At 43.1% G+C, this 25520-nt stretch overlaps 1 protein-coding gene and 1 long non-coding RNA gene across 10 annotated transcripts in view; one reads left to right on the forward strand and one right to left on the reverse strand.

The window, feature by feature from the left end:
* LOC102489972 (uncharacterized) overlaps positions 1-19823 on the reverse strand; it is a 20823-nt gene extending 1000 nt beyond the window's left edge. Inside the window, exons 1-3 of one of the 3 annotated variants that reach the window (XR_336027.2) lie at positions 19653-19823; positions 19451-19554; positions 11622-12742 (exon numbers count right to left, since the gene is read on the reverse strand). This is a non-coding gene — a long non-coding RNA (uncharacterized LOC102489972). Of the gene's footprint in view, positions 1-11621; positions 12743-19450; positions 19555-19652 lie in introns of those variants that run through there. The other 2 variants (XR_001371155.1, XR_001371154.1) reach the window with 2 other exon arrangements.
* A 159-nt stretch (positions 19824-19982) lies between these two features.
* The window catches only part of CPA5 (carboxypeptidase A5), a 23612-nt gene continuing 18074 nt past the window's right edge, over positions 19983-25520 (forward strand). For 2 of the 7 annotated variants that reach the window (XM_027775881.1, XM_027775887.1), the window contains exons 1-4: positions 20217-21159; positions 21502-21713; positions 23160-23241; positions 24211-24345. In XM_027775881.1, coding sequence (XP_027631682.1) covers positions 21598-21713; positions 23160-23241; positions 24211-24345 — 333 coding nt within the window. In that variant the 5' untranslated portion in view covers positions 20217-21159; positions 21502-21597. The other 5 variants (XM_027775883.1, XM_027775886.1, XM_027775882.1 and 2 more) reach the window with 5 other exon arrangements.

Consider the following 25520-nt stretch of genomic DNA (forward strand, 5'->3'; position numbering starts at 1 on the left):
TAGATTCCTTAAGGGAGTTTTTTTTTTTTTTTTTTTTGGAGAGATTTTCGCTTTAGGGCGTGTGCGTTCGCCAGACAGACAGAGAGAGACAGAGAGATAGAAAGCGAGAAATCATCCCCCAGGGGGGATGGTCATGCCGCAATCCCTTCTCCTCCATTCTCCTCTCGGGATCTTGGGCATGCACGCACACGCGCCCGGTGTGAGTTTTAAGCCACCGGGTCTGGGACGCAAACCGCGGTTGACTACGTGGAAGTCCAGCGACATAGCCATTACGCCAACTGCTGGTTCCCAAGGAAAAGGTTTCTTACACATGACAGGAAACACGATGAAAAGAAGATTCATACCTACAAATATCATAAAACTAAGAACCTGTGTTCATTAAAAGGCACCAGAAAGAGAGAAAACAAATTACAAGCTAGACGTCATTCACGATATTCATAATATACACAACAGACAAAGAAAGTATACAAAAACTTCTGTAAATCAATGCAAAAAACACAAATAACTCAAAGGAAAAATGAGTAAAAGATTGGAGCAAGCATTTCACCTAAGAGAAAGTCAGTTTGTCCAATAAACACATAAAGCAATGATTAGTGATTGAGCGCATGCAAATCAAGACTGTAGTGAGATGTCAATGAGTACTCGCCTATTTATAAAAATCAGAAAGTTGGAGAAGATGTGGATGGCAGGTCTGCTACACATTATCGGAGGACTGGAGAATTAATAGAACCACTCGGGAAAGCAGTTTGACATTGTGTTCTGAAGTTTGCATCTTATGATCCAGCTATTTCACCACAGGTATAAATCTAAGAAATTGTTGCAGTTCAACAACAGAAGACATATAGAAGAATGTGCATAGGTCCATGCAGAGCTGGTGCTCAGGAAGTGTGGCTCTCCGGTGAGCATGCCAGTGGGCCCTGGCTGTTCAGCTGCGGAAAGTACAGGTCATAACAGATGGATTGGATGAATAGTGATTTCTGGAAGAAGAGACTTTTACCACCAGTTCTCATCCCATACTGGTCAGAGGTTCACCCTGTGGAATGTTGACCCACTGTCCATGACCAGGTTGCACCTGCATAGTCCTTGTGCTAGGGTCCCTGATGGGCCTGGGTGAAATTATTTCACAGCAGCTGCTGAGAAGTGGGGTCTGCAGGAACACCAGATGGGCCAGTCTCTGACCGTGGTGTCTCTGGGATGTGGCTTTGTGGACTCTATATTAGGAGGCTAGTGTGGGGTTTTGGATCAGTTCATCCCTGGTGCCATCAAGGTGGATGCACTGAAGAAGAGGTCATTGGGGGACTAGCAGATGGCATAATGGCATTATCAACTCCCACATAGTTGATCGCAATTCGAGTCTCAGCCCAGTGGCTTAAAACTCACGCTGGATGCATGTGCGTGTGTGCCCAAAATACTGAGAGGAGAAGGGATTGTGATGTGGCCATCCCCCCAGGATTCTCACTTTCTGTCTCTCTGTCTCACTCTGTTTCACTGGTAAGCACATGTTCCCTATTGCAAAAATCTCTCTTAAAAAAAAAAAAGAAAGAGAGAAGAAAGAAAGAAAGAAAAAGGAAGAAAGGAAAAGAGAAAGGAAGAAAGGCAGGAAGAAAGAAGAAAGAAAAAGAATAGGTCATTGGATCAGGGGTCTTTGCCTTGTGTTTTCTAGGCTAATTTCTCTCACTGGCAGGGACACTCAACTGACTGTTAGCCAGGACAACTGAGCCAAACTACAGTGGGATCATCATAAAGCCCTCATCACCAACCACTCTCTCTGGCCAGGTGTGCAGTTAGTTGATTCCTACCTGGTCCCCCTTAGAAGTGGGCCATTGCTGGGAACTAGCAGTTAGCATAATGGCTATGTCACTGGACTCCCACATAGTTGACCACGGTTCGTGTCCTGGACCTGGGGGGTGATTTCTCGCTTTCTGTCTCTATGTCTCTCTCTGTCTGTCTGGTGAGTGCATGCGCCCTATAGCGAAAACCTCTAAAACAAAAAAAGAAGTGGGTCATTGCTCAGTGTGTTGTTGTAATCTGGAATTCCTACCTGTCCCAAAAGACACATCAGCCCTGTGCCTGCTTGGTTCTATTGTCTCCATGTTGTGGTTATGTAGCTTGATGGCACTGGTTGGTTAGACAACCTCCACCAAGGAGGCATAGCAGTTCCCATGAACTTGGGTTGCTGGTCAGAACTCAATGGGATTAACATTCTGAAATGGCCCATTTCACTTTAAAATGTAAACTGACTACCTCTGAAATCACTAAAATTTTATAATAGTCATTCCTACCACATGGTACACACTCTGCAAATATTTGTTGAACCATTAAGAAAAAAAAAAAGAGTGTTCACAGCAACACTATTCATAATGGTGAGAACCTAAAAACAACTCAAAAGACCATCCGTGGGAGAATGGATAAAGTATGGTACAGTCACATACTGAAATATTATTCAATAGTCAAAACAAAATTGAGTATCATTTTCCTTCTAGAAAGTTCCAAACTACGAAAAAGTGTACATACATATTTTTAAGGAATATACACAAACTTTGATAAAATGATATTAAAAAGGAAGCAAGACAGTGGACATGGCCAGACCCCTTCTTCCTGATCAAGTGCACTGATCCCCAGCTATCATGAATATTGATGTTCTACAGTTCAAGCTTCCATCTTTCTCTAGAGAATTGCTTTTTTTTTTTTTTTTGAGAGGTTTTTGCTATAGGGCACATGTGCTCACCAGAGAGACAGAGAGATAGAAAGTGAGAAAACAGCCCCCAAGGGGGATGGCCATGCCGCAATCCCTTCTCCTCCATTCTCCTCTCGGAATCTTGGGCATGTTCACACTCGCACCTGGCATGAGTTTAAGCCACCGGATCCGAGACTCGAACCATGGTCAGTTACATGGGAGGGAGTTCAGTGACATAGCCATTAAGCTAGTTGCTGGTCCCTCTAGAGAATTCTCTTGACCAAATGGGAACTGTTTCACCCAGGGGAGGCCATGCTCCTTTTTTCTTTTATACCATCTTCCCAAATGTCAGCCCATGACTGACTGGCCCTGGGTTACAAACAGCTAGTTATTTGCCTCCAGGTTAGATCAACACCTTGATGCATGTGTGTTCAGAGCTGTCTGTTGGATCAACTGCAATCCAGTGTCCAGCTGATTCCAGCAAGTCATTGTTGACAGCTTTTCTCACCTGCTACACCTGTCTCCCTGGTTCCTCTCTCTTCTCCTGAGACCTTTCCCTCAGTCTATCACTTACATAAGAATCTGAATTTCATGCTTTGCATCTAGGGAGATAGACTTAGCAGGAAATGAAGAACCTGGAATTCCAAACAATGATGATCTCAGCAGAGGACGAGATTTGGGACACGACCCTATGGCTAATGACACCAGCATTTGTTTAAGTTACCGTTTCTTAAAGTATTTATTACATGATTTTTGAAAAAAATCTAATTAAGTAGCTATATGTAAAATTGAAAGAGGGCCATGTATGGATCAATGATGAGTGTGCTATTAACCAAGGATTATGATTCATTTATTTCTATGGACCTGAAGTCCAGTTTTAAGAATGTTTATAAAGTTATAAGTTTTAACTCAACAATACTGGAATATGTTTAGGCATATACTGTTTAGGCATATACTGTAAGCTATTATTATTATTATTATTATTATAGAGAGATTTTTGCTATTGGTCACGTGCGCTCTCTAGAGAGACAGAGAAAGACAGAGAGCGAAAAAGAGAGAAGTCACCCCCCTGGGGAATGGCCACGCCACAATCCCTTCTTCATTCTCCTCTTGGGAGTTTGGGCACACTTGCCCAGCTGGGTCTGGGACTTGAACCATGATCAGCCATGTGGGAGTCCAGTGACGTAACCATTATGCCATCTGCTGGTCACTGTCCTTAACTTTATCTTTTGTATTCTTTGTACACTTTCCAAACCATGTGAAAAAGGTAGGCTATCTTATAGTAATATTTTATAATAATAACAGTCGATACATCCCTTTCTTTAACAGAAGCCCTCACTGGAAAAAGAGAAAACCTAAACCACTGACATTCATGAACGTGACTTAAATTTCTGAAACATGTTTAAGTTTGAAAGGCTTTTATCCCTATTCAAGTTGATTTTCTGAAGTTTTCCATAGTAAGACACCAATGAGGACACAAATGGGATAATCCATTAATAATAGGAAAAAAGTTGGGGCCAACAGGTGGCGTGGTGGTTAAGGGTGCTTGACTCCCACATGGTCAATCACGGTTTGAGTTCTGAACCTGGCAGCTTGGTTTCTTGTTTTCCTTCTCCCTCTCTCTCCCTCTCACTCTGTCCTTCTCTGGTCAAATTAAAATAAATAAATTTAAAAGTTAAGTAGAAATAATTAAAAAGTAAAATAATGGGAAAAAAGTGTTTTGAGTTCTCTTTATTTTCAGTGCTGGAGGGGGCGGGGGTTTCACTGAGCCATCTCCAAGTCTTATACTCAGTCCTGCTGGGGACCAAAAGACCTTTGAGAAGCAACTGACAGAGTTCGCGAGGACTGCAGTCCGTGGCTGTGGCTGTGGCTGGCTTAGCGTCATCCATGTACTGTCCACTTCAGACCAGAGTCCCTCATTGAGTTGCTGTCACTTGGGGACCGATGAGCAGACCACATCCATTTCCATCCTCCACTTAGCTGTGTGACCTTGGTCTTTGACATACTATCTGGACTCCTCTGTTTTCCATCTTTAAAATGAGAATAGTAATACTAACTGCAATGACTTGTTCAGAGAATCAAGTGTGCTCATATGTTAGTTTGTTAGGAAAGTCATGATGCATTTTTCTGTGTAAAAATGTGTCACGACTTTCCCAACGACTCAATATTAAAGTGCTCAGTGTCTTACCTGCAGTAGTAGCACTCCGTATGTGTAACAATGATTCTCCTCATCAGATGATGGAAATCTACTTATGAATCAGGACATGGGCATTTTCCCTAAGTAGGAGACTTACTTACTTTAGACTTTTCATCTCTCTCTGTCTTTCTGGCGAGCACACGCTCCCTATAGCAAAAAACAAACAAACAAAAAACCAAAACCAAAACCAAAACAAAAACAACAAACAAAAAATAACCAAAGATCTCAATCATTCATGAAAAAATACTAGTTGGATGTTCAGTTTTAGTATAATTTGGCTTTCAGAATATTGGTTTTTTTCTCTGTAGATACTGATGCTCCTTTGTTAGATTAAGACAAGGGACCATTGCCTGGAACTTGCATAGGGGCAGCTTTCAAGTATGTAGGGTCACCTCTGAGTTTTATAGGTCCTGGCAAGGCCCTGGCTTAAATTTATTTTGGCTGTGGGGCTGGCCAGTAGCGTAGTGGTTAAGTGTGCTGAACTCCCACATGGTTGACCGAGGCTTGAGTTCTGGACCTAGTGGCTTGCTTTCTCACCTTCTCTCTCTCTCTCACTCTGTCCCTCTCTGGTCAAATTAGAATAAGTAAATAAATAAAGTTATTTAAGTAAAATAATTATATAAAAAATTAATTTTGGGTGAAGTTAAGGGCATGTCCAACTCTGAAATGTCCTATGTGGATAGTACTTCTTTTATGTTGCTATATAAAGACCAAATATGTAGAATCCTTTTTGTCATTATCGTCATCATTTTTATCTTTCCAGTTGATGAATTCTGGAATTTTGCCAAGCTAGACAGCTTGTAAAATAAATTCTCTCTGCTGTTTGTATTGAGCCTTAAATCACGAACACCAGCTGTTCCTTGTATTTGAAGTAAAGCTCCAGGTGTACGGGGGCCCCCAGGGAACGCATGCAGTGTTTTTCCTCCTCTAGAATACAGGAGTACTGTGGTATAGCAGGGCCATTTGCTCCTTTAATGCAGAAAGTGAGTCCCATGCTTTTCTGTATTTCTTGCACGGGAGAGCTCAGCAGCTAGTAAATATTTGTTGATTTGATTTGCTGCAGGGCAGCCAGTTAACAATCACATAAGCCATAGTCTCAACAAGTTAGGGCAGGAGGAAATGAGTCCTTTTCCAATAAACATTATCAGTGGAATTCTGGAAAACAGAGTGGAATGTTTGTCCCTTGGTTCTAGGCGAGATAGAGCATAAATTAAACATACAGAGATAAGAAAGGCTTGATATTGGTTAAATTGCTTGCTGATGATTTATGGTTTTAAATTCTATATAGATATTTGATAATTAAATTATCAAACCACCTGGTGATACATGCAGGTGTTATGACCCCTGTTATAGCGGTTGAGGAATGAAAGTATTAAAGAAACGAAGTTATATGTCGGAGTTTACAAAGGTGGTGTAATCATCTCAAGATCAGCCCTGTGGATTGTTGCTGGGAAAATAGAGGTGGGTGGCGTTTTGTTGACTGTTTTTGAATGCCCATAGTTTCTGCAGTACCTCTGGTCTTCTACCCCCTGTGTTCTACAGGGTTCCTGAATCTTTGAGTTTTCAGCTTTGCAATCGTGAGAGGGAATTTAGGGAGTAAACAGGAGTCAGGTCTCCCCCTCTGGCTGCCATTGCTGGCCTAAGTCACGCCACTGAGTAAGGACGTTGTGTTGTTTCTGTAGTCCTCCCCCACAGGCCTGTGCTCAGGATTGCTGTCCAGGGAAAAATATGGGTAATATTTTCATATGAAACACCTGGAATGGGCTGACGTCTCTGTATATTTTGGGAATTTTATGTCTTTTCACAAACTCACCTACCCCCAACTTAAACTATTAGCCTCTCCAACCTCATATGACAAAATGTCCAGTTCTCTCAGCAAGCAATACATGTATTATGAGTATTTAGATAATCTGGAGGGGTCAGATGGTGGTGTGGCAGTTAAATGCAACCCTCTCTGAAACTGACTCACCTGGGAAGGTTCCAGTTTGCATTTAGAGACCTCCGTGAGTACACAGGACGTGCGCATGCCCGTGATCACAGGACCGGATGTAGCAGGGGTGGATTGTGGTACTGTCACTCTGTCTCTGCCTCTCTCTCTGTTTCTTTTACTCGTGAAAGAAACAAACTTTAAAACAAAATAAAACGCAAAACCAATTTGGCATACCTTTAGAAAAATCATTCATCCAGGCTTTAGATTTCTAAGTCTTTCATGAGCAGGGTCAATGTTTTATGTATTTTGCATCCCTAGCACCTAAGTACATGATGTTGCATCATAAAGATACATTAAATAAAACCTACAGTGCTATCAATTTTACATCAGATGCAAAAAAAGCCCAGTGTCTTCTTTCCACTTCACTGACTGGCTGTGGTAGTCTTCTTCCCTCAGCTCTGAGTCCCCCCTTACCCTGACATTGTTTTCTGCTGATGAATGTTAAGAAACTCAGAGGTCAGGAAAAGCTTCAATTTCAGCAAATCTGTATTAGAAAGCTTGGAGCTGCCAGGCCTGGTGGGAAAGGGTGACCTATCTTATCACTGAAAAGTGATATTTCTAAAATGCTCCCAGAGGTAGCTGGTGGGTGGACAGGTTAACTTGGTTAAGGAGGATGTCAAAGAAGAAGGCATCAGGTCTTTCTCTTCCCTTCCTACTCCGGGGCCATCAATAGGATCAGTATTTAACAGGCATGTCTCTGTATGTCCATGGGGCTCTCTGGCACCCGGTTCCTATCTAAGAGTCTTCTGTTTACTCTGCAAAACAAATGAAGGACTCGTAGCAGAAAGATATTCATTCAAGCTGAAAAGTAGACAAATTGCAAGGCTAAGGGTAGGCTTGTTAATGAGTAGCACTGGCCGTGCTTCTCTCCCACTCTCTGCCAGTGCTACAGAGAGGTGGAAGGGTCCAGATGCCAGCTCTACTGTCTCAGAGACCAATGATATCATGACCTTTGGAAATTAAGCAGGAGATGGGGAAGAGGAGACCCAGAGATGTTTTCCCTTCTAGTCAATAGAAGGAGAAATAAAAACAAGTTGATCTATGTTTTTCTGGGTTGCTCATACTAGATGGAACTTTTATTCTAGCAATACCAAGATTTTACCTTTATTTTTCTGATATTATGAGTATTTAGATATCCAAATTTGTAGACCCTTCCCCAGCTGCTTCTACCAATATTTGAGCGAGGCAAGTTTCAGAGTAAAGCTGTTAGCTCAGGACTCAATGGTCTTGCGTTCTAAATCTGTTTTCCAGCACCCTGAAGCATCTCTCAAACTTCTCATGCTCTCAACACCTAGGGTATGCTGGTGATCCTGGGAAAGGATAGGCCTCACTCTTACTGTAACAACCATCTTCCAGAGTCAGGATATCTTCTCCTGTCAGATGTGATGAATTCCTGAACATGTATAGAAAGCCTGAAGTATGACAGTCTAGGATTAGCCATGGATTATAAGAAACAGACTATTCCCAGGGAGCCAGAGCATTGCTGCTCTAGGTGGAATGCAACATCTGGAAATACCAGGGAGCTTGTTGGGAACAGAATCTCTGGCCACACTCCAGATCTATGGACTCAGAATCTGCATTGATGGGGCTGGATGGTCATGCAGCAGTAAATTGTGATGTTCTGTGAGGTCCTGGGTTTGCATCTGGAGATGTCTGTGAATGTGCTGGGCATTTGTGTGCCTGTGATCTAGGGCTGGTTGAGGCCTAGGTGGGTCATATTATCAGGACCCTGTTAGGGCCTTTCTCTCTCAGAAGAAATACATAAACTTAAAAGAAAAAGATGAGGATTAGCCCTGAAGCACCGTATTAAGCTCTGTGCATAGGGAGCCTGATCCCATATGGCAGACGGATTTCAATCTCAGTTCGGGTGGCTTGAAAAATATGCTGGGCATGTGTATGTGTGTGCCCAAGACCCAGAAGGGATGAAGGAATGGAGGAAAAAGGATTGTGGTGTGACCAGGTCCCACTGGGGGGCACTTTCTCTCCTGCTCCTTCTCTCACCTTCTCTCTCCATGTCTCCTTTAGTTATGGAAGAAAAAAACTTGCTTGGGAAAAGTAATTAAAGTGGAAACCCACTTTAAATATAAAGACTAAGATATGTTCAAAGTGAAGGAATGGAGAAAGCTATTCCAGGCTAACATGAATCAAAAGAAAGTTGTAGTAGTCATCTTAATTTCAGAAAAAGCAGACGGCAGGAAAAGGAAGGTCATCAGGGATAAAAAGGGGTATTCCATGATAATAAATGGCTTAATTCTCCAAGAAGCTATAACAACCCTTACCGTCTATGAGCCTAACATCACAGTGTCATAGTACATGCGGCAAAACTACAAAGAGAAAAAGATATTCACTACTATAGCTGAAGACCTTAAATTCCCTCTTTCAGGGACCAACAGATGGCATAATGGCTACATTGCTGGACTCCCATGTGGTTGACTGCAGATCGAGTCCTGGACCCGGAGGCTTAAACTCACACTGGGTGTGTGTGCGTGCATGCCAAGATCCTGAAAGGAGAATGAAGGAGAAGGGATTGTGGCATGGCCATCCCCCCGGAGGGTGATTTCTTGCTTTCTGTCTCTCTGTCTCTCTCTTTTTGGTGAGCGCATGTGCCCTATAGCAAAAACCTCTCCACAAAAAATTTCCTCTTTCAGTAATGTATATATAAGTGAAGCACATCAGTAAGAATAGAGTTGACATGAACAGTATCATCAATCAACCTGATCTAATAGACACTTAGACACTTACAGATACTCCCTCCAACAATGATGGAATACTCATTCTTCTAAAGCTCATGTGGAGTAGCTACTAAGTAGAAATGACATCCTGAGAAAAAACAAAATAAAATAAAACTTTAAAAACTTATCAAATTTAAAAGTATAGAAATTGGAGGGACCAGCATATGGTATAATGGTAATATCGCTGGACTCACATGTTGTCAACTGCGGTTCGAGTCCTGGACCCTGCAGCTTCAAACTCATGCCAGGTGCATGTGCGTGTGTGCCCAAAACCCCAAGAGGAAAATGGAGGAGAAGGGATTCTGGCATGGCAATCTCCCTGGGTGTGTGTGGGGGAGTGATTTCTCACTTTTTGTCTTTGTCTTTCCAGAGAGTGTGTGCACCCTATAGCAAAAATCTCTCTTTAAAAAATAATAATAAATAAAAGTGTTAAAGGATTCAGACTCTCCATATTTAGGGTTACTTTCCTGTAATTTAACCTGCTACCTGTGCCCATGGAAAATGGGACTCAGAGAATAGGCACAAATGCCGATATTGTCATGAGTAACAGTTCTTTGTCTGTGACCCAGGGTTTTTGTGTCTTCTGCTGGCATCCATGAAACTGTGGAGAAATAACTTGTTTGCTTGTAGTAGGGTAAAATCTCTGATCAGCAGGGTCCTGGTGGATAATCCATCCCCAGTCTGAGCCAGTCAGGATCATAGGCACACACCTGTGCACCCAGTACATACAGGGACCCAACCCAGGAACTTCCCGTGTGGCTTCAGCATTTGTGGAACTCTGGGTTAACACCACCTTGGCTTGCCCTCCCAGCTCTCGACTACATCTTTTATAGTTTTCTCTTTTTTTTCTACCCAAATCAATACTCAGATATCTGAGCTAATCCAGTGACTGTCCAAGAGAGGCTAACAATTTACTTCCAGTGTATCATATCAATTGTATCAACTTTATCTCAACTGTTGGATCACCGACACCAGTAATTCTGGTTTTTCATCTTCCACTGATTTTTATTAAACATGGATGAAACATGCACAAACACTGACTGCTGTTTAGATGAAGGCAAGTAAGGTGAAGAGCTTAATTGGCAGGTGGCATCTCCTCCCTGCAACTTGCCACCCTTCCAGTGTTGCTGCTCAAAATTGGCTGGCTGTTGTACAAGAGACTGAGTTCAGCACATAAGGTATTACTACATAATTCATGCGAGTTAAACCCAGCCTGAAGTCAATGAGGACAGAACAGTAGTTTGAAAGTTCTTTATTCAAAGGCTCGCCTTGGGGGAGGGCGATTCTGACTACAGGACAAAAATGAGTGGCAAGAACTCAATATCTCAACCAGACACCAGGTCCCAATGACAGAACCTTGTCCATAGCAGTGCTCAATAAGCAGCATTTTTTTCCCCATAATGCATTGAAATTCTCTGATATTGATCAACATTGATATAAATAAATTTAAATTAAAAAATCAGATTATTACTATGTAAGAGAAGAGATAATTACATGGGGGGGAATCTTCAAAAGTTCATAGAAAATGTATATGATGAAAAAACTAGGCATAGGCCTTTTTTTTTTCCACCAAGAAAAGAAACTTGTACTTTAATTCCATTTCCATGAGCTTTTTAAAAAAGCTCTTTTGTAGAAACAAAGGCATGACAGCGTGAAGCTTTTTAAAATAAACTGATATGAGGTCATTAGGCCAACATTCTTCAGATTCTTTTTATCCTACAACCCTATCATTAAGAAAAATTGAGCATGTCACACCAACATTTGCAATTACATATTTAAAAATTATGTATAAGTACTCATATATTTCAAAACAAAAACTGAAATAAAAAAAGAATGAGATTAAAAGAATGAAAACCTTTTTTTAAAGTTATTTTATTTAGCTGTATTTATTTATTTATTTTAATTTGACCAGAGTGAGAGAGAGAAGAAAAAGTGAGAAAGCAAGCCTCCAGGTCTGGGACTCAAACCGTGGTCAGTCATGTGGAAGTCTAGCACCCTTAACCACCACATCACATGCTGGCCCCAAAAGCATGGAAATCTTAATAATGTCTTTTTTTACTGGCTCCCTTTTGAGATCAGGGGTTTGATTAAAGACTGTCTCTAACTCTTGTCTCTGGTTTACCTTGAGCTCTCTAATTGTTTTGAATAGCCTCCTAGATGAATGCTTGCCTCTTCAACAAGACCAAGGCAGGCACATTATAGCCTGCAGGTCAGATCCAGCCCACTAGTAAGCATAGTTTTCACGTTACAATTTTTTTTGAAATGCAAAAAACACTTCCAAGTGACAATAGGTGCCCTGTTTTACCTCATGGCTCCCAAACCTAAAATACTCTTTGACCCTTTGCAGAAAAAAGTTTGCTGGCTGCTGAGCAGGGGAAGTGTGAGGGTTGCCTTTGCCTTTCCTCTACACAGCAGGGACTTTGTGAACAACTCACAGGGTTGTGCAGGTGGCTTTCTATGCCCACGGGGCAGGTCTTGGCTAGAGCTGCACACTTTGGCCTGTAGGTGCCCTTCTTCTTTAGAACAAGAAGTGACTTCTCCATCATGGCTTCCAACCCACCATCTGGTTGGAAATAGGTCTTGGCCTGTGGTCTTGGGCACCTCAGGGTGGTTACTAGCTGGGTGTAGGGTGTTCAAACCAATAACTGGTGGTGAGGCCTGTAGCACCGAAGGATGGAGCTGGAGCTCTGTTGGTAGGTGGTAGCACAGGGCGAAGGGGAAGGAGACAGGTGTGGTACAGTTGAGGGGCCAGCCAGTTTCCTGGTTGGATACAGCCAAGTGGCCGAGGGTAGCTCAAGGGCCTGTCATTAACCTCTAGGCCTAGGTTTGGAGAAGGTCATCAGACCTGGAGGAGGGGAAGGCAAGTCCCTAGTGTTGGAGGATGATACCAGTTGAGGTCACTGACTATGGGGGTGAGAATGGGACTCAGGGACCGAAAACGAGGGGCAGGTCAGAGTGAAGATGCCAGAACTTTGAGCAGATGCAGAGCTGAGTGCACAGGCCAGGCAAGCGCCTAGGCCTAAGAAGCAAGGCTTATTCCCCCGAGCTTCAGGAAGTCATTCAAACGAGTAAACGGGCAGATTGATCAGCGGACAGTCTTAGGCAATGGTCTGGGTGTAAACAGAGTTCCTGGGTGTGGAGAGTTCCTAAGAAAACAGGCAAACCAAAGGTTAATAAAGAGGGCCTCAGATGAGCCTCACCCAAGGAAATAAGTAAACTTGCTCTGGTTAATGAAAGGACCCAGGATAAAGACCTCGAGATAAGCTTTTACAACAGGGTAAACAGACTTTCCAGACCTCCCTCTGGCGCCACCCCTAGCAATCCCTGTGGTAATCCCTGCATTCCTGAAAAACTGACCAGCACCACCCTTGCTTGCCCCCTTCACCCGGACTGAGCTTGTAGTTTATCCTTCCTCTTCCCCTAGGATCAAGACCATAAAAAGAGACCCTCCTGAGGTTCCAACCTGAAAACCTGCTCAGGTCTCACCTAATCTTTCTCGGTCACTGTCTTTGAGCTCTAATTAACTTGTGCTCATGTTTAAATTTCTCTGGTAATTCTTCTTTTGTGAACTTTTTGCTCTAGGGCACATGCGCTTGCCAGAGATACAGAGAGATCTTTTAGCACCCATGCAGCAGCCCTACTGCCCCACTGCCCCACTGCCCTAGGGTCACAGATGAATATGACAGCCCTAGAGCACAAGGAGTTTGTTTCATGGTAGCAAATATCTATAAGGAATTAGAATCTATGCGGTGGCTTCATGACACAGTGCCAGTGTGTTGCTTGAGGGACGCCTGATTCCACATGGCAGCTATAGTTCAAATCTCTGGCCTGGTCAGCCTGAAGCATGCTAGGCATGCATATGAGTGCCCAAGATGCAATGGGCTGGAGGACCGGAGTAAGGGGATTGGGGGGGTGACCGGATCCTTGGAGGGCGATCATCTGTTCTCTCACTCTCTCTCATTCTCTTGCTATGAGCACGTATATTCTATCACGAATAAAAGAAAAAAGAAACACTAAAAACAGAATATCTGGTGTGATGCTGGAGGGAGGCACAAGGCATAATTAGCTCAAATGGGGAGACATGGTTTCCCCCAGGGGATGGTGGCCCCACTGTGGGATTTTGACCGGGGAAGTTGGGTTAGAACCTTTTGGCTAGAGCAATATTAACCCACCTTTTGGTAGGTCACTTTTTCCGTGGATTTTTAATATTCCATTTCCTCTGAAAGTATTTATTTAGCTTATTTCTGAAAGGTGGAATCAGCCTGTTTTTTGTTAATTAAATCACATTTGGAGTGTACCAGGGGAGCTTCTATGTGAAGAAACTGTGGTAAAGCCTCTTGTTAATCAAGGAGTCTTTTTGGAATATGAATGACCATGCTCCTGTTTTTCTGTTTTTTCTTTTTTTTTTTTTTTTAAAGACTACATCTGATATATTTATTTCCATCAAGTGCCTGAAGGGGACTTGTGGAGCTTAAACATAATTTAGATTGGGAGGTTTATTTGTGAATGTTGGAGCATATCATGTGATCTCTGGAGACCCTCAGGGTGGTCCCCAGCCAGAAGTGGGAATTAAACCTTAATGAGGAAGGGATTCAGAGCAAGAATCAGATTTCCAGTGGCCTTACCACCCTGCTTTGGCTAGTTAACTCCTTCACATCTTGCCTAACTTAACTCAAATGTCACTCTTTTTTTTTTTTGGAGGGGGACATTTAATTTGTGAGTATGGTAAAATATACATAATATAAAATATACCATTTTGATTTTGTTGTTGTTGTTGTTATTGTTTGGCAAGAGGGTGCATGCGTGTGTCAGAGAGAGTGAGAGATGGAGAAAACCACCTATCCTGGGGCATGGTCATGCCGCAACCTTCTCTTCCATCTCTCCTTTGGAGATTTTGAGCATGTGTACACCTGCACACTGACAGCATATATTTCAAGCCAGAGAGGTCAGGATTTGAACAGGGTGGTTGGCTGTATGGAATCTGGCTGCCTCAACTACCAGGACATGGACCTGGCACTTGACTGCTTTTTTTTTTTTTTCCAAAGTTTTTTTTTTAGAGAATTTTTGCTATAGGGTGTGTGCACTTGCCAGAGAGACAGAGAGAGAATGAGAGATAGAAAGCGAGAAATCACCCCTGGGGAGGGGGGATGGTCACACTGCAATCCCTTCTCCATTCTCCTCTAGGGATTGTGGGCATTAATGCACACACATCAGGCGTGAGTTTTAAGTCGTCAGGCCTGGTACTTGAACCGTGGCCGACTACGTGGGCATCCAGCAATGGATGCCATCTGCTGGTCCTGGTACTTGACTGTTTTTAAGCATATAGTTTGGTGGCATTAAGTCCACTCATGTTGGAATGCAACCATCACCACTATCCATCTGCAAAACTTGTTCATCTTCCCAAACCGAAACAATACCCATTAAATACCAGTTTTCCATTTGAACCTACCTACCTTTTGACCTGTGGCAACCACCATTCTACTTTCTGTTGCTAAGAATTTGACTACTCTAGATATCAAATGCCACTCTTAAACCACTTTTATTGAAATAAGCTATGCAGTACATCACTTAAAGAGTCAAATAGTGGAGGGGCCAGCAATTAGCGTAATGGCTATGTCGCTGGACTCCCATGTAGTCGACCGTGGTTTGGGTCCCGGACCTGGTGGCTTAAAACTCACTCCAGGCGCATGTGCGTGTGTGCCCAAGATCCTGAGAGGTGAATGGAGAAAGGATTGCGGTGTGGTCATCCCCCCTGGGGGGTGATTTATTGCTTTCTGTCTCTCTGTCTCTCTCTGTCTGTCTGGCAAGCGCACGCGCCCTATGGCAAAAACCTCTCAAAAAAAAAAAAAGAGTCAAATAGTTCTATAAGATTGGTCATATCAGGGTTGGCAGGTGGTGTAGTGGTTAAGGGCATTGGTCAGCCATGTGGGAGTCTAGTGCTTTAACTATAATGCCACCTGTTGGCCTCTCATGAACTTTTTAAAGACCTTGTATTCTTGTTCTTCACATGAGTAGTAGGTAAGATATGTATTTTATTTTTAACAGACCATATAAATTTTATCCAGGCTCTAGTATATATGATATACCTTAAAATAAAACATATTTTAAAATAAATATGGGAAAACTAAATTCTTATTTTTCATAGTGAGAAAGCAATAAAAAATGCCTAGAACTGAAAAATCAGGAAGCAACAAATGCAGTTTGTCTGTATTTATGAATGTGAATACTAGGGCTAACAAAGTCAACATGGTGGTTACTGGAGAATAAGATGTAGAAAGAAGAGGGGGAATGAGACTGCTGCTTTAAAGAAGGATCTTCACCATTACCCCAGCATCCTATAGGAACCCCTCAGATGCTCTCCCTTTCCTTCTCCATACAAAACTAATCTGCACTATTAATGTCCTTTTTCCCCTTATACTTGTCATGCACGTACATATTTCTAAATAATACATCGTTTGTGGACATAAATAAATGGTGGAGAGAGACAGAGAGAGAAAGTAAGAAGGCACCCCCCAGGGGTGATAGCCATGCCACAATTCTCCCTCTTGCCTAGCATGCTTTCCAAGCTGCTGGGTCTGGGGCTCAACAATGAGTTGACCATGTGGGATCCAGCTGCCTCAACCACCAAGACATCAATTGGTGCTAAAATCTTTCTTTCTCACTGGTTTATTTTTATTTTTTCCACTTTTTATTTCATCTTTTTACTTTCTACCCATTTGGAAGCTATATATTCTGTGTCTATTCTTTTAATTGCTAGCTTAGCTATTTGAAAATGCACACTTACCAAACTCTAAAAAATTGTCAGTATTTATCATTTCTCCCAAAAAGTCCAGGACCTTAAAACACTTTAACTCTGTTTGCAAACAATATGCTATTATCTTCCAGGACTTAAAGTCTATGTAATGGGTGATCCTGGGGAAAATATTCTCTGAGAATTCATAACCACAAGTAAGCCCTCACAAGAGTTTGTGGTATAAGCTTATGCAGTCCAAAAACAGAACAACAGCAAAAAAACAAAAAACAAAAAAACAAAACAAAACAAAAACAAAAAAACAATAAAAACTTGAACAAATATTTAAAGGATCTCAGGTTGACCCCTAAGCAACTCACAGAAGTAAATGCAAATCTTCTCTGGAGTTACTCAGCTTCAACTCAGGCCTCAAAAGATTTTTACAGATAAATATTCCAAGAAAATGATTGGATCACAGGTAAATAACACAAGAAAACAATGCACCATGAGTGAGAACCAGCAGAAATCATACACAGAAGTAGACTTACAAAGACTTCAGGTATTGTAATTATCTGACACAGTATTTTAAAACTGGTTTTGCAAGTTTAAAGAAACAAACAAGAATGGGGTCAGCAGGTAGTGTGGTGGGTAAGGTGCTGGACTCCCACAAGACCAACTGTGGTTTGAGTCCCAGACCAGGCAGCTTAAAAATTATGCTGGGTACATGTGTATGAGTGCCCAAAATCCCAAGAGGAGAACGGAGGAGATAGGATTGTGGTGTGGTCATTTACCTTGGGGTTGTGACTTCTCACTTTCTCTCACTCTCTGGTGAGTGCATGTGCCATATTGCAAAAAACTTAAAAAAAAAAGAAAGAAAGAAAAAAGAAACATTAATTTCTAAAATAGATAAATTAAAGTCATTTGGACTTGACAGAGAATTAGATAGAACTTCTAAAGATGAAAAATGAATACTGTATTATGTTGACTATAAAACAGGATTGATTAGTAGATGTGCTATAGTTTTATGGAATTTATATGCTCTGTACCTATTCTTTTAGTTGTTACTCTAGTCACCAAAAGCACTGTTCATCAGGCTGGCCATGTAGTGCGGTGGTTAAGGACTGAGTCAAGGGAGCCAGATCTACATGGCCAACCATGGTTAGAGTCCCAGCTCTAGAAACTTGAAAAACATCACTGGGTTCCTGATAATATAGAGAAATAGAGGAGAAAGGATTGTGTTATGACCATGCCCCATTGAGAGTTTTCCCCCCTCTATCTAGCAAGCACACATACCCTCTGGCAATAAAACAAACAAAAACACACTGCCAATTAATTTCAGCCACAGTGGTACAAGTAGTAGAGCCAGGTGCATGAGGCTGGGGCTACATGGAAAGTCCTGGTTTGGATCCTACACCAACTTGAACAGGTTGAGCTGGGTGATTAGGTAAGTAATTATGAGTGAGAAGCCAAGATGAGGTTTTAGGTCAAGCACGGCAATGTGTCTCAGCTTCAAAATCAGCCAATGGAGGTGGTGATTTTAGGGTCAATGAGTTCCCCCAGAACTCTGCTGTCCAATTAGGTAGCATGCCTGTAATCACAACAAAATCTTTTTTAAAAAATCTCTCATTCTATCCCTTCTTTTTTTGATGAGAGTGCCTGTGTGCAACCACTCATGATTCTTGCTGGCTAGAAGGTTGAAGGGAGGAGTGCAGCATAACCAGACCCTGTCAAAGGTTCTTTTCTTTTTCTCTTTCTCTTGAAAGAAAAATTTAAAAAAGACTTAAAAAATAAAAGAAAAACCACTGCCAATTTATCATTGTAAGATGTCACCAATTGTAAGAACATCCTAATTTCAGAGATGTTAAAATTGGAAAAAATTGTTTCAGAATTAGTGAACAGTAGCAATTGAAATGTAAAATTTTGCAGATGGATTAAGTTACAGATTAAATTCAGTTGGTGAGAGAATCAATTAATTGGAATAAAATTCCCAAATATTTGATACAGATAAATTATCCAGGATGTAGCCCAGAGAGACAGTGAAAAGGAAATACAAGCGCATGGATAAAAGTCTCAAAGCATAGAGTAAGAAGATCCAACATCAAAAGTTGTAGATGAAGGTAACAGAGTGAGAAAGAGGTACTATTTAAAAAAAAAACAAAACATAATGGTGGAGAAAATTTGAAAATAGTGGAAAGAAAGCAATACACAGCTACAAGAATCCAAATGATTTTCAAGCAGGAAAAAACAAAAGAAATTTTTACCTCAGTGTATTATGCTGTACCTGAAGAGTACATGATAATGAAACTGTGGAACATCAAAGACATCAAAGAGGAGATCTTCAAAGCAACCAGGAATAAAAAGACCACCTACTATAGAACAAATAAGTAACTGGCTACCTCTGAACAGCCAAGATGGGAGCCAGAAGACTCAGATAATATTTTCAATGTGCTAAGAGAAAAACAATAATCCACCTAGAATATATACCTGGTAAAAAAAACTCTTTGAAGAATAGCGGCGACATAGGGCCAGTATGGTGATGCAGTATTAGTGTGCTTTCTGCAATGTTGGAGCCATTTGAAGACCAGGGTTCAATTCTCAGGTCTTCCTAAGCACTGTGGTCCTGACTGGATGGGAAGGCTATGGGGATGATTGTGGTGTGAATTCATGTTGAGGGTGCCTATTTCTCTGTCTTTTTCTCTCATGAAATAAATAACTCAATTAAGGGGGGAGGAGAATGGGGGCAAAGTAAATAAAAACAGAGACCTTGGCTAAAGGAAAGTTTTAAAAGACTTCAAGCTGAAGAGAAACGATCTTCCATGCAGGGTACACTCTTCTAGGAGGAAAACCAAGAACTCTGGGGTTCTAGAAACCCTCAGGAGGTTGTTACCTTGCAGGTATCTGTCTGGTTGTTATTTCTTTTTGGGGATCTGTTGATTCTTATTTTTGGGTCAACCCATTGACGCATTTAAAAAGCTGTTATTAAAAACCATTTTATCTTGAAATTTGAGTTGCTTCATTTGGGCAGGAGTGTCTAAGCCTCTAACCCACCCACCAGTAGGAAATAGAAGTCCCCCAATACAATTCCTTTGGGGAAGCCTTGCTTGAGTCTACATGGAGTCCTTACCTGTTTTTACGTACCTCTCTCAACATACTTTCCCCCTGTAGCACGCATGGCAGCCATATTTTTACATTTACCAGTATGCTCTTGAAATGAATTGTCTCCTTACCCTGTAAGAAATGGAAAGGCCATGTCTGTATGACTGTACATTTTACTCCCAGACCGCAGCAAGTCTATGGCACATAGTAGGTGTTCAGGAGACACTTACTGGGTAAATAATTAGGTGAGTAATTATGAATTAGAGGCCAAGATGAGGTTTTAGGTAAAGCACAACAACATGTCTCAGCTTCAAAATCAGCCAATGGAGGTGGTGATTTTAGGGTCAATGAGTTCCCCCAGAGCTCTGCTGTCCATCATGTTAGCCATTAGCCGCATGTAGTGATTTAAATGAATTAAAATTAAACTTCAATTCCTTAGTCACACTAGCCACATTTCCTATTGGGCAATGTGGACATAGAACATTTCTATTATCACAGAAAGTTCTATTGGAAGTGGTGCCATAGAATTCCGAAGAATTCTTACCCTCAATTCTCTTTTTCTTTCTCTCTCTCTCTCTCTGTTTCTCTACCCCTAAACCAAGTACAGGAATAGTTGGTTCCTTATCAGTGACTTAAATGATGCTTTTGAACAAGAGGATGCTGGTCACTTTCGGTGACTAGCACCATCTTCACATTTTTCTTTGGAATATCTGAGCTGTTCTTTTATTCCCATCGCTACTAAAGCTGAATGTTACTTGGGTGAAGAGCATAATTGCTTTCTTTTCTAGGTCCTTAAACCCTTTGCTAATGTTTCTGTCTGAGAGCTCCCAAAGCCAGTGTTCTAGGAGAGTTTGGCGTGTCTGAGCAGCTGAACCATGAAATAGCGAAGGAGGGTGGGCAGTGCGGGGGAGGGAGCAAGGCATTCAGTCAGTGAAAGAGCTCCCCTCTCTGCACACATGACCAGTTAATTGGCCATCCTGGGAAAGTATGGCTGGGGAGGGAGGTTTCTGAAAATCGCTGGTGACAGTTAAGTGGCCTTTTGTTGATGTCCTCTGCTCAACAACTTTGTTGGATTTCATTTCTGCTTTTTTCCCCACCTCCTGTGGATTTTCTGTTAGACTCATCATTTACCATTCAGGCATCATCTTTGTCTTTATCCTTCCAATATGGCTGCTTTGTGTGTTGGCCTCTGCTTAATTCCTACCATTCTCAGGCTATAAAGGGGACTGAGTAGGGCTGAGAAACTGACTCTGCTGTGTGTTGAGAACTAGGATAATGACTACAGTAGCCTTAATGTCTAGCATTGCCTGTCTCAGAATAAATGACTACCTGATGATAGAGAAAGGGAATCTTGACTGAATTCCTTCTCATACTATGATATATATTCCTTTGTTCCCCATCCACTCTCTTCCCATTATCCCCACTGCAAGCAAGTATTGACCTAAAATATAAGTCTGAGAGTTAATTGATTAAGATTAATTGACTAAGAGTTAATTCTTTGGAAATAATAATATTTTTACATTTCACAGGCTTTGCCAAGCCAATTCACCCAAGTTGTCTCATCTAATAGCCCCCAAAACCCTGTGAGGTAGGGAGGGGAGGTATTATTAACCCCTTTGACTAAAAAGTAAGCTGAGATGTAGAGTGATTAGGTCAGCTGCCCCAGATCTTTGAGACAGGAATTGAGCACTCGGTTCTGTCTCTAAGCACAACAGTCTTACAATGGCGCCCACACCTGTATGTATAAGATATGGCCAGGGAAAGTGTGAGTGGGTTGGGAGGGAGGAGAGCCAAAGAGAAGATTCCATAGAGGAGGGGGGAAAAGAGTGGCATTTCAGGGTACTAGCAACCTCCATCTTGCTCTGGAGATGGATCATCTGATGCTCCTAAGAGACTGGGCGAGCAAACCATAGAGAGGAAATAAAGCTAAGGGCTTGGTTTTCCCTTTTCTCTCTTCCTTCTCCCCTTTGTCAGAGAGGAGACCCATACGGGGGAGGGGTGGCCTTTGCTCTCCCAAGGCCTGGCATGTGGGAGTCACATGCTGGGTCTCCCTAGAGAGAGCCTAATATCCATTCTCAGGCCGGGTCCACCGGCCTTTAGGTGTTGTGCTCTCCTGAGGCATAGGCCATGCCTGTGCATGAGGAAAACCCTTGAAGCTCGCCTGGAGGAAGAAGCATGCAGGACACTCCTGGAGATGGGACAGGCCCTGGGCTGCTCTCTGTGGACCAGCGAACACTCCTGGTCTGCTGCTTTATCTTGGCAGCAGCTATGGGCCAGATGAATTTCACAGGGTGAGTGGCTGCCCCACAGTGGAAGGGAGGACTGGCGGGAGTGAGGGGACTGTGTGTTGGTGAGAAGGTGGCCTTCCAGGTAGACCTGAGCCAAAGGTGAGAAATTGGGACGTGGGTTTCTATCCTTCACCCACTTCCAGCTCCAGTGTTTCCCACTCTGGTACTCTAGGGCCAGCCACTTGCTGTGTAATTGTCCCTCCCTGGATCCAGAGTTTTTATTTGGGGGCCTGGGGTAAACTTTTAGGACTCCAAGAATCCTCTGAAATGACTTGTTACCATTTTTATATAGGTAATTCTTTATAGATGAAGGGTTGATAGCTTTCTTCATATTGTTTTTATTTATTAATTTTAATATCAGAGTATGTGTATATGTGCTTGTGTATAATAAAGAGAGAGAGAAATCTCCCCAATGGGTCCTGGTCCTACTGCTATCCTCTTGCCTCCAATTCTCCATCTTGTCAGGTTCTTGGGCAGACATATGTGTGTCCATGGTGAAGCTGATGGGGCTGGGACCCAACCCTTGGTTGGTCATGTGGACTCAGCTTTCTCTACCCAGTGCCTAACTGCTGGGCTGCAGGGCAGTCCCATTCCTTGCATTCCTAAAGAAGTTAGTAATTCCTTAAAGCCTGTGTACTACCAAAAATGGATGTGGTACTATCGTCCTTTGAATAACAGGAAGTTCTGGTGTTATATGCCAGACCCTCTGTGGACATGTTTGTGAGCTTCCCAAAGATCCCAGGAGGTAGATACCCCATACTTTCTCCATGGTGGAGAAGAGGAGACATAGCACAGAAATGGGGCTCAAAGTCTTCTGTCTCAGAGATAGTCAGAGAGGGAGCCAACCTCCTGCTGGAGCCTGTCTGGTCTCTCCCCTTCCATGCCATTTGAAACATTCCATTCTACAGTCCTTATGAAGTCAATTTCATGAAGTTATTTCATGCTATACCCCCCAAGATCCCTAGAGGTAGGGAGAGAAGGTATGATTAACTCCATTTGATTGATGAGCAAACTGAGCTGTAGAAAGATTAGGTGTTCAGAGCTTTTCTAGGGCTCTATATGAAGATCGCTTGGAGCCTCCATTGGTCTCCTCAACCCCCTGGATCTCTTCTTTTTCCCTTTTGTTCCTTAGTTCTATTCAAATGTCCACACACCCTGCGCCCTCTATTTCTTTCCCATCCTCCTTCCCTTATCGTGGCTTTAGGTTCATCAGTAGCACTGACGGGTTTTATTTAGTCCCTTGCATGGTTTGTCAGTGGGGCTGGAGAGACCAGCAGTTCTAGGCTGACGGATTGTGTCCTCCCAGAGCTATGAGGCCTTTCTGCACAAAGCAGCCTCAGGGTCCTGTTGTTCCTCCCGGTCTTCTAAGAATCCTTCTCTGCACCTTCTTCTGCCCTGATTGTGTTTTTGTTTGTTTGTTTGTTTGTTTTTGTTTTTTGTTTTTCCCAGAGACCAGGTTCTTCGAATCCTGGCCAAAGATGAGAAGGAACTTTCACTTCTCAGGGATTTGGAGGGCCTGAAGCCACAAAAGGTGAGGATTCCTCTGGGTTTGGGGACCTCCGCCCCCAACACGTAGTGGTTCACATAGTCGGCTCCCATCCTGACCATCCGCCTTCCCAAACTTGCCCTCTTGATGTTCTGCCAGAGATCACAGAATGGTGGATAAATGCAATGTGCTCCTCTTCAAGTAAAGTTGGGGACACTTGCCCAGAGGTTGGATGGCCTTTTTAGTTTGGGGCTCCTTTGTGTTCCCTTCTGTCCTGGATGGGAGGGCTGCCAAGTGCACCCTGTCAGGGAGGCTACTCTGAAACTGGACAGAATTTCCTAAAGCCACATAGAGGGTGTCTCTGGAATGCCACGTCACACGGAGACTGGGCACGTCTGCTTCCCAGTTGAAATGTCTTAACTTGGCAAAACCTGGGTCTTATTTGAGTTTGTCCCTGTTAGCCTGAGTTTATTTCAGAGAACATTTATTCTCTGCAACTTTTTACAATGGAAAACATTTCTCCAGCTGTTCTGAGAGAGGAATTTTGTTTGAAAACTGGTGAAACAACTTGACATTTCTAGACGTGGCCCACTGACCTTCGTCCTGTTTGTATGAGGGTCTCTGTGGACCAGGACTCAAAACACTTTATGATAATACTTTCCATTTCACATTTGAAAAATAGACCTAGCATTAGGATGATGTGGGGATCTCGACGAGGCTTCTCCTGGGATTTGGATGACGTCTGGATGATGTCTTCTTCTTCTGACCAGGGTTCTGGTCCATGTTAACGTCACCTTTAGGAACTCCTTAAGGCGAAGTTACAATGTAACTGAGATGCTTCAAATTAGGGAAAGAAACTTCCTTGTTTCCTCTCTGCTCAGCCTCGAGTTTTCACTGTGGAGCTGGAGCCTCATTAAGTGTGTAAGAGGCAATCACCTGGCCTCCCAGGAGGCCGACAGGATATACAGAGGGACGTGCAAGAGACGCACTGTCTTCCTTTCTCTTGTGAACCAGGTGGACTTCTGGCGTGGCCCCGCCAGGCCCAGTCTCCCTGTGGACATGAGAGTTCCTTTCTCTGAGCTTAGAGATGTCAAAGCTTACCTGGATTCTCACGGCCTTGCTTACAACATCATGATAAAGGACATCCAGGTGAGGTCCTGCCCCACTGCCTTGGCTGCATTTCACATTCCTTTCTTTCTTCCTCCTCCTCTTCCTTCGTTCCTTTTAAAAGTGTATTTATTTTGTCCATGAGAGAAAGATCTAGATGATGTGAGGGGGTATCCCCATCAGGATCCCCATGTTGGGATCCACCCCAGTCCCAGCTGGCCTGGTCATGGGTACGTATGTACACCTAGCATGCTTCGTGGGTCTCGGGACGTGAACACAGGATCCCTCCCATGTGGGACCATGCTATCATGTGACCCCTTATGTTTCTTTCTCATTGGAGCCCAACATGGAGGAAAATCCTCCAGGGTGGAAAAATGGACATTTTGTTTCTAGATCCACCTGTGTGTTTGCCATGGAAGGAACCTCGCACGTCTTGGGAGAGGTCCTGGGGGAAAAGCAGTCACAGTGCAAGCACAGGAAGAGTGTTTGGGGGTGAAGTCTCTGTGGAGGAATTATAGCCAGCAGCCAGGGAGGAGATGGGGAGAACGAAGCTGGCTCTTCTCTGGGCACCGTGGGAGGCACCTCTGGATGGCTTCCTTTGCTTTGCTGGTTGTCCCCTCCTGTGCCATTGTCTCAACCATCCAATGCCAGAGGGATTCCTTTACCCCAGAATTCCTTTACCCCACAGAAGAAGCCATGAGCGAGCCCTGGTGTGGTTTCCCTCCATCCACCCCCACCCTGGGACTGTCTGTTCTGGGCATCTCTCCAGGGCAGGATTCTTGCTGAGGAACAGCTTTGGGAGAAGTAGTTTCAGCCCATCCCCTGGGAAGGGCAGAGAAGCTTCATTCTGGGCACCCAGCCTCTGTGCCTCCTCTCAGTGCATCTCACGGAACCTTTCCTGAACATCTCGAGGTTTGATTTCAATGGTTCAGTCTTCAGGGATAACCCACAGAGCCTCTGAAAGGAGCTGGCAGCATTGCGTCCTTCCCGAACTTTCCTCTGGGTTCTGCTCACGGGGTTAAGCCTCCTGGCTGCATGTGTCCGCGAGCGCAGTGCCGGCCGTGTACCTATGGAGTGTATCCACGTCGGTTCATTCCCACTGCGCTGTACATCACTAATCTCCTCTAAGGATGCCGAGTGTGGGAACACAGCTTCTCAGAGCGTGTTCATTTGACACCGCATGCCAAGGGATCAACGCTCTAGGGTTAGGCGGCATT

Source organism: Tupaia chinensis, unplaced genomic scaffold (genome assembly GCF_000334495.1).
Source record: "Tupaia chinensis unplaced genomic scaffold, TupChi_1.0 Scaffold000610_1, whole genome shotgun sequence".
NCBI classification, from domain to species: Eukaryota; Metazoa; Chordata; class Mammalia; order Scandentia; family Tupaiidae; genus Tupaia; species Tupaia belangeri.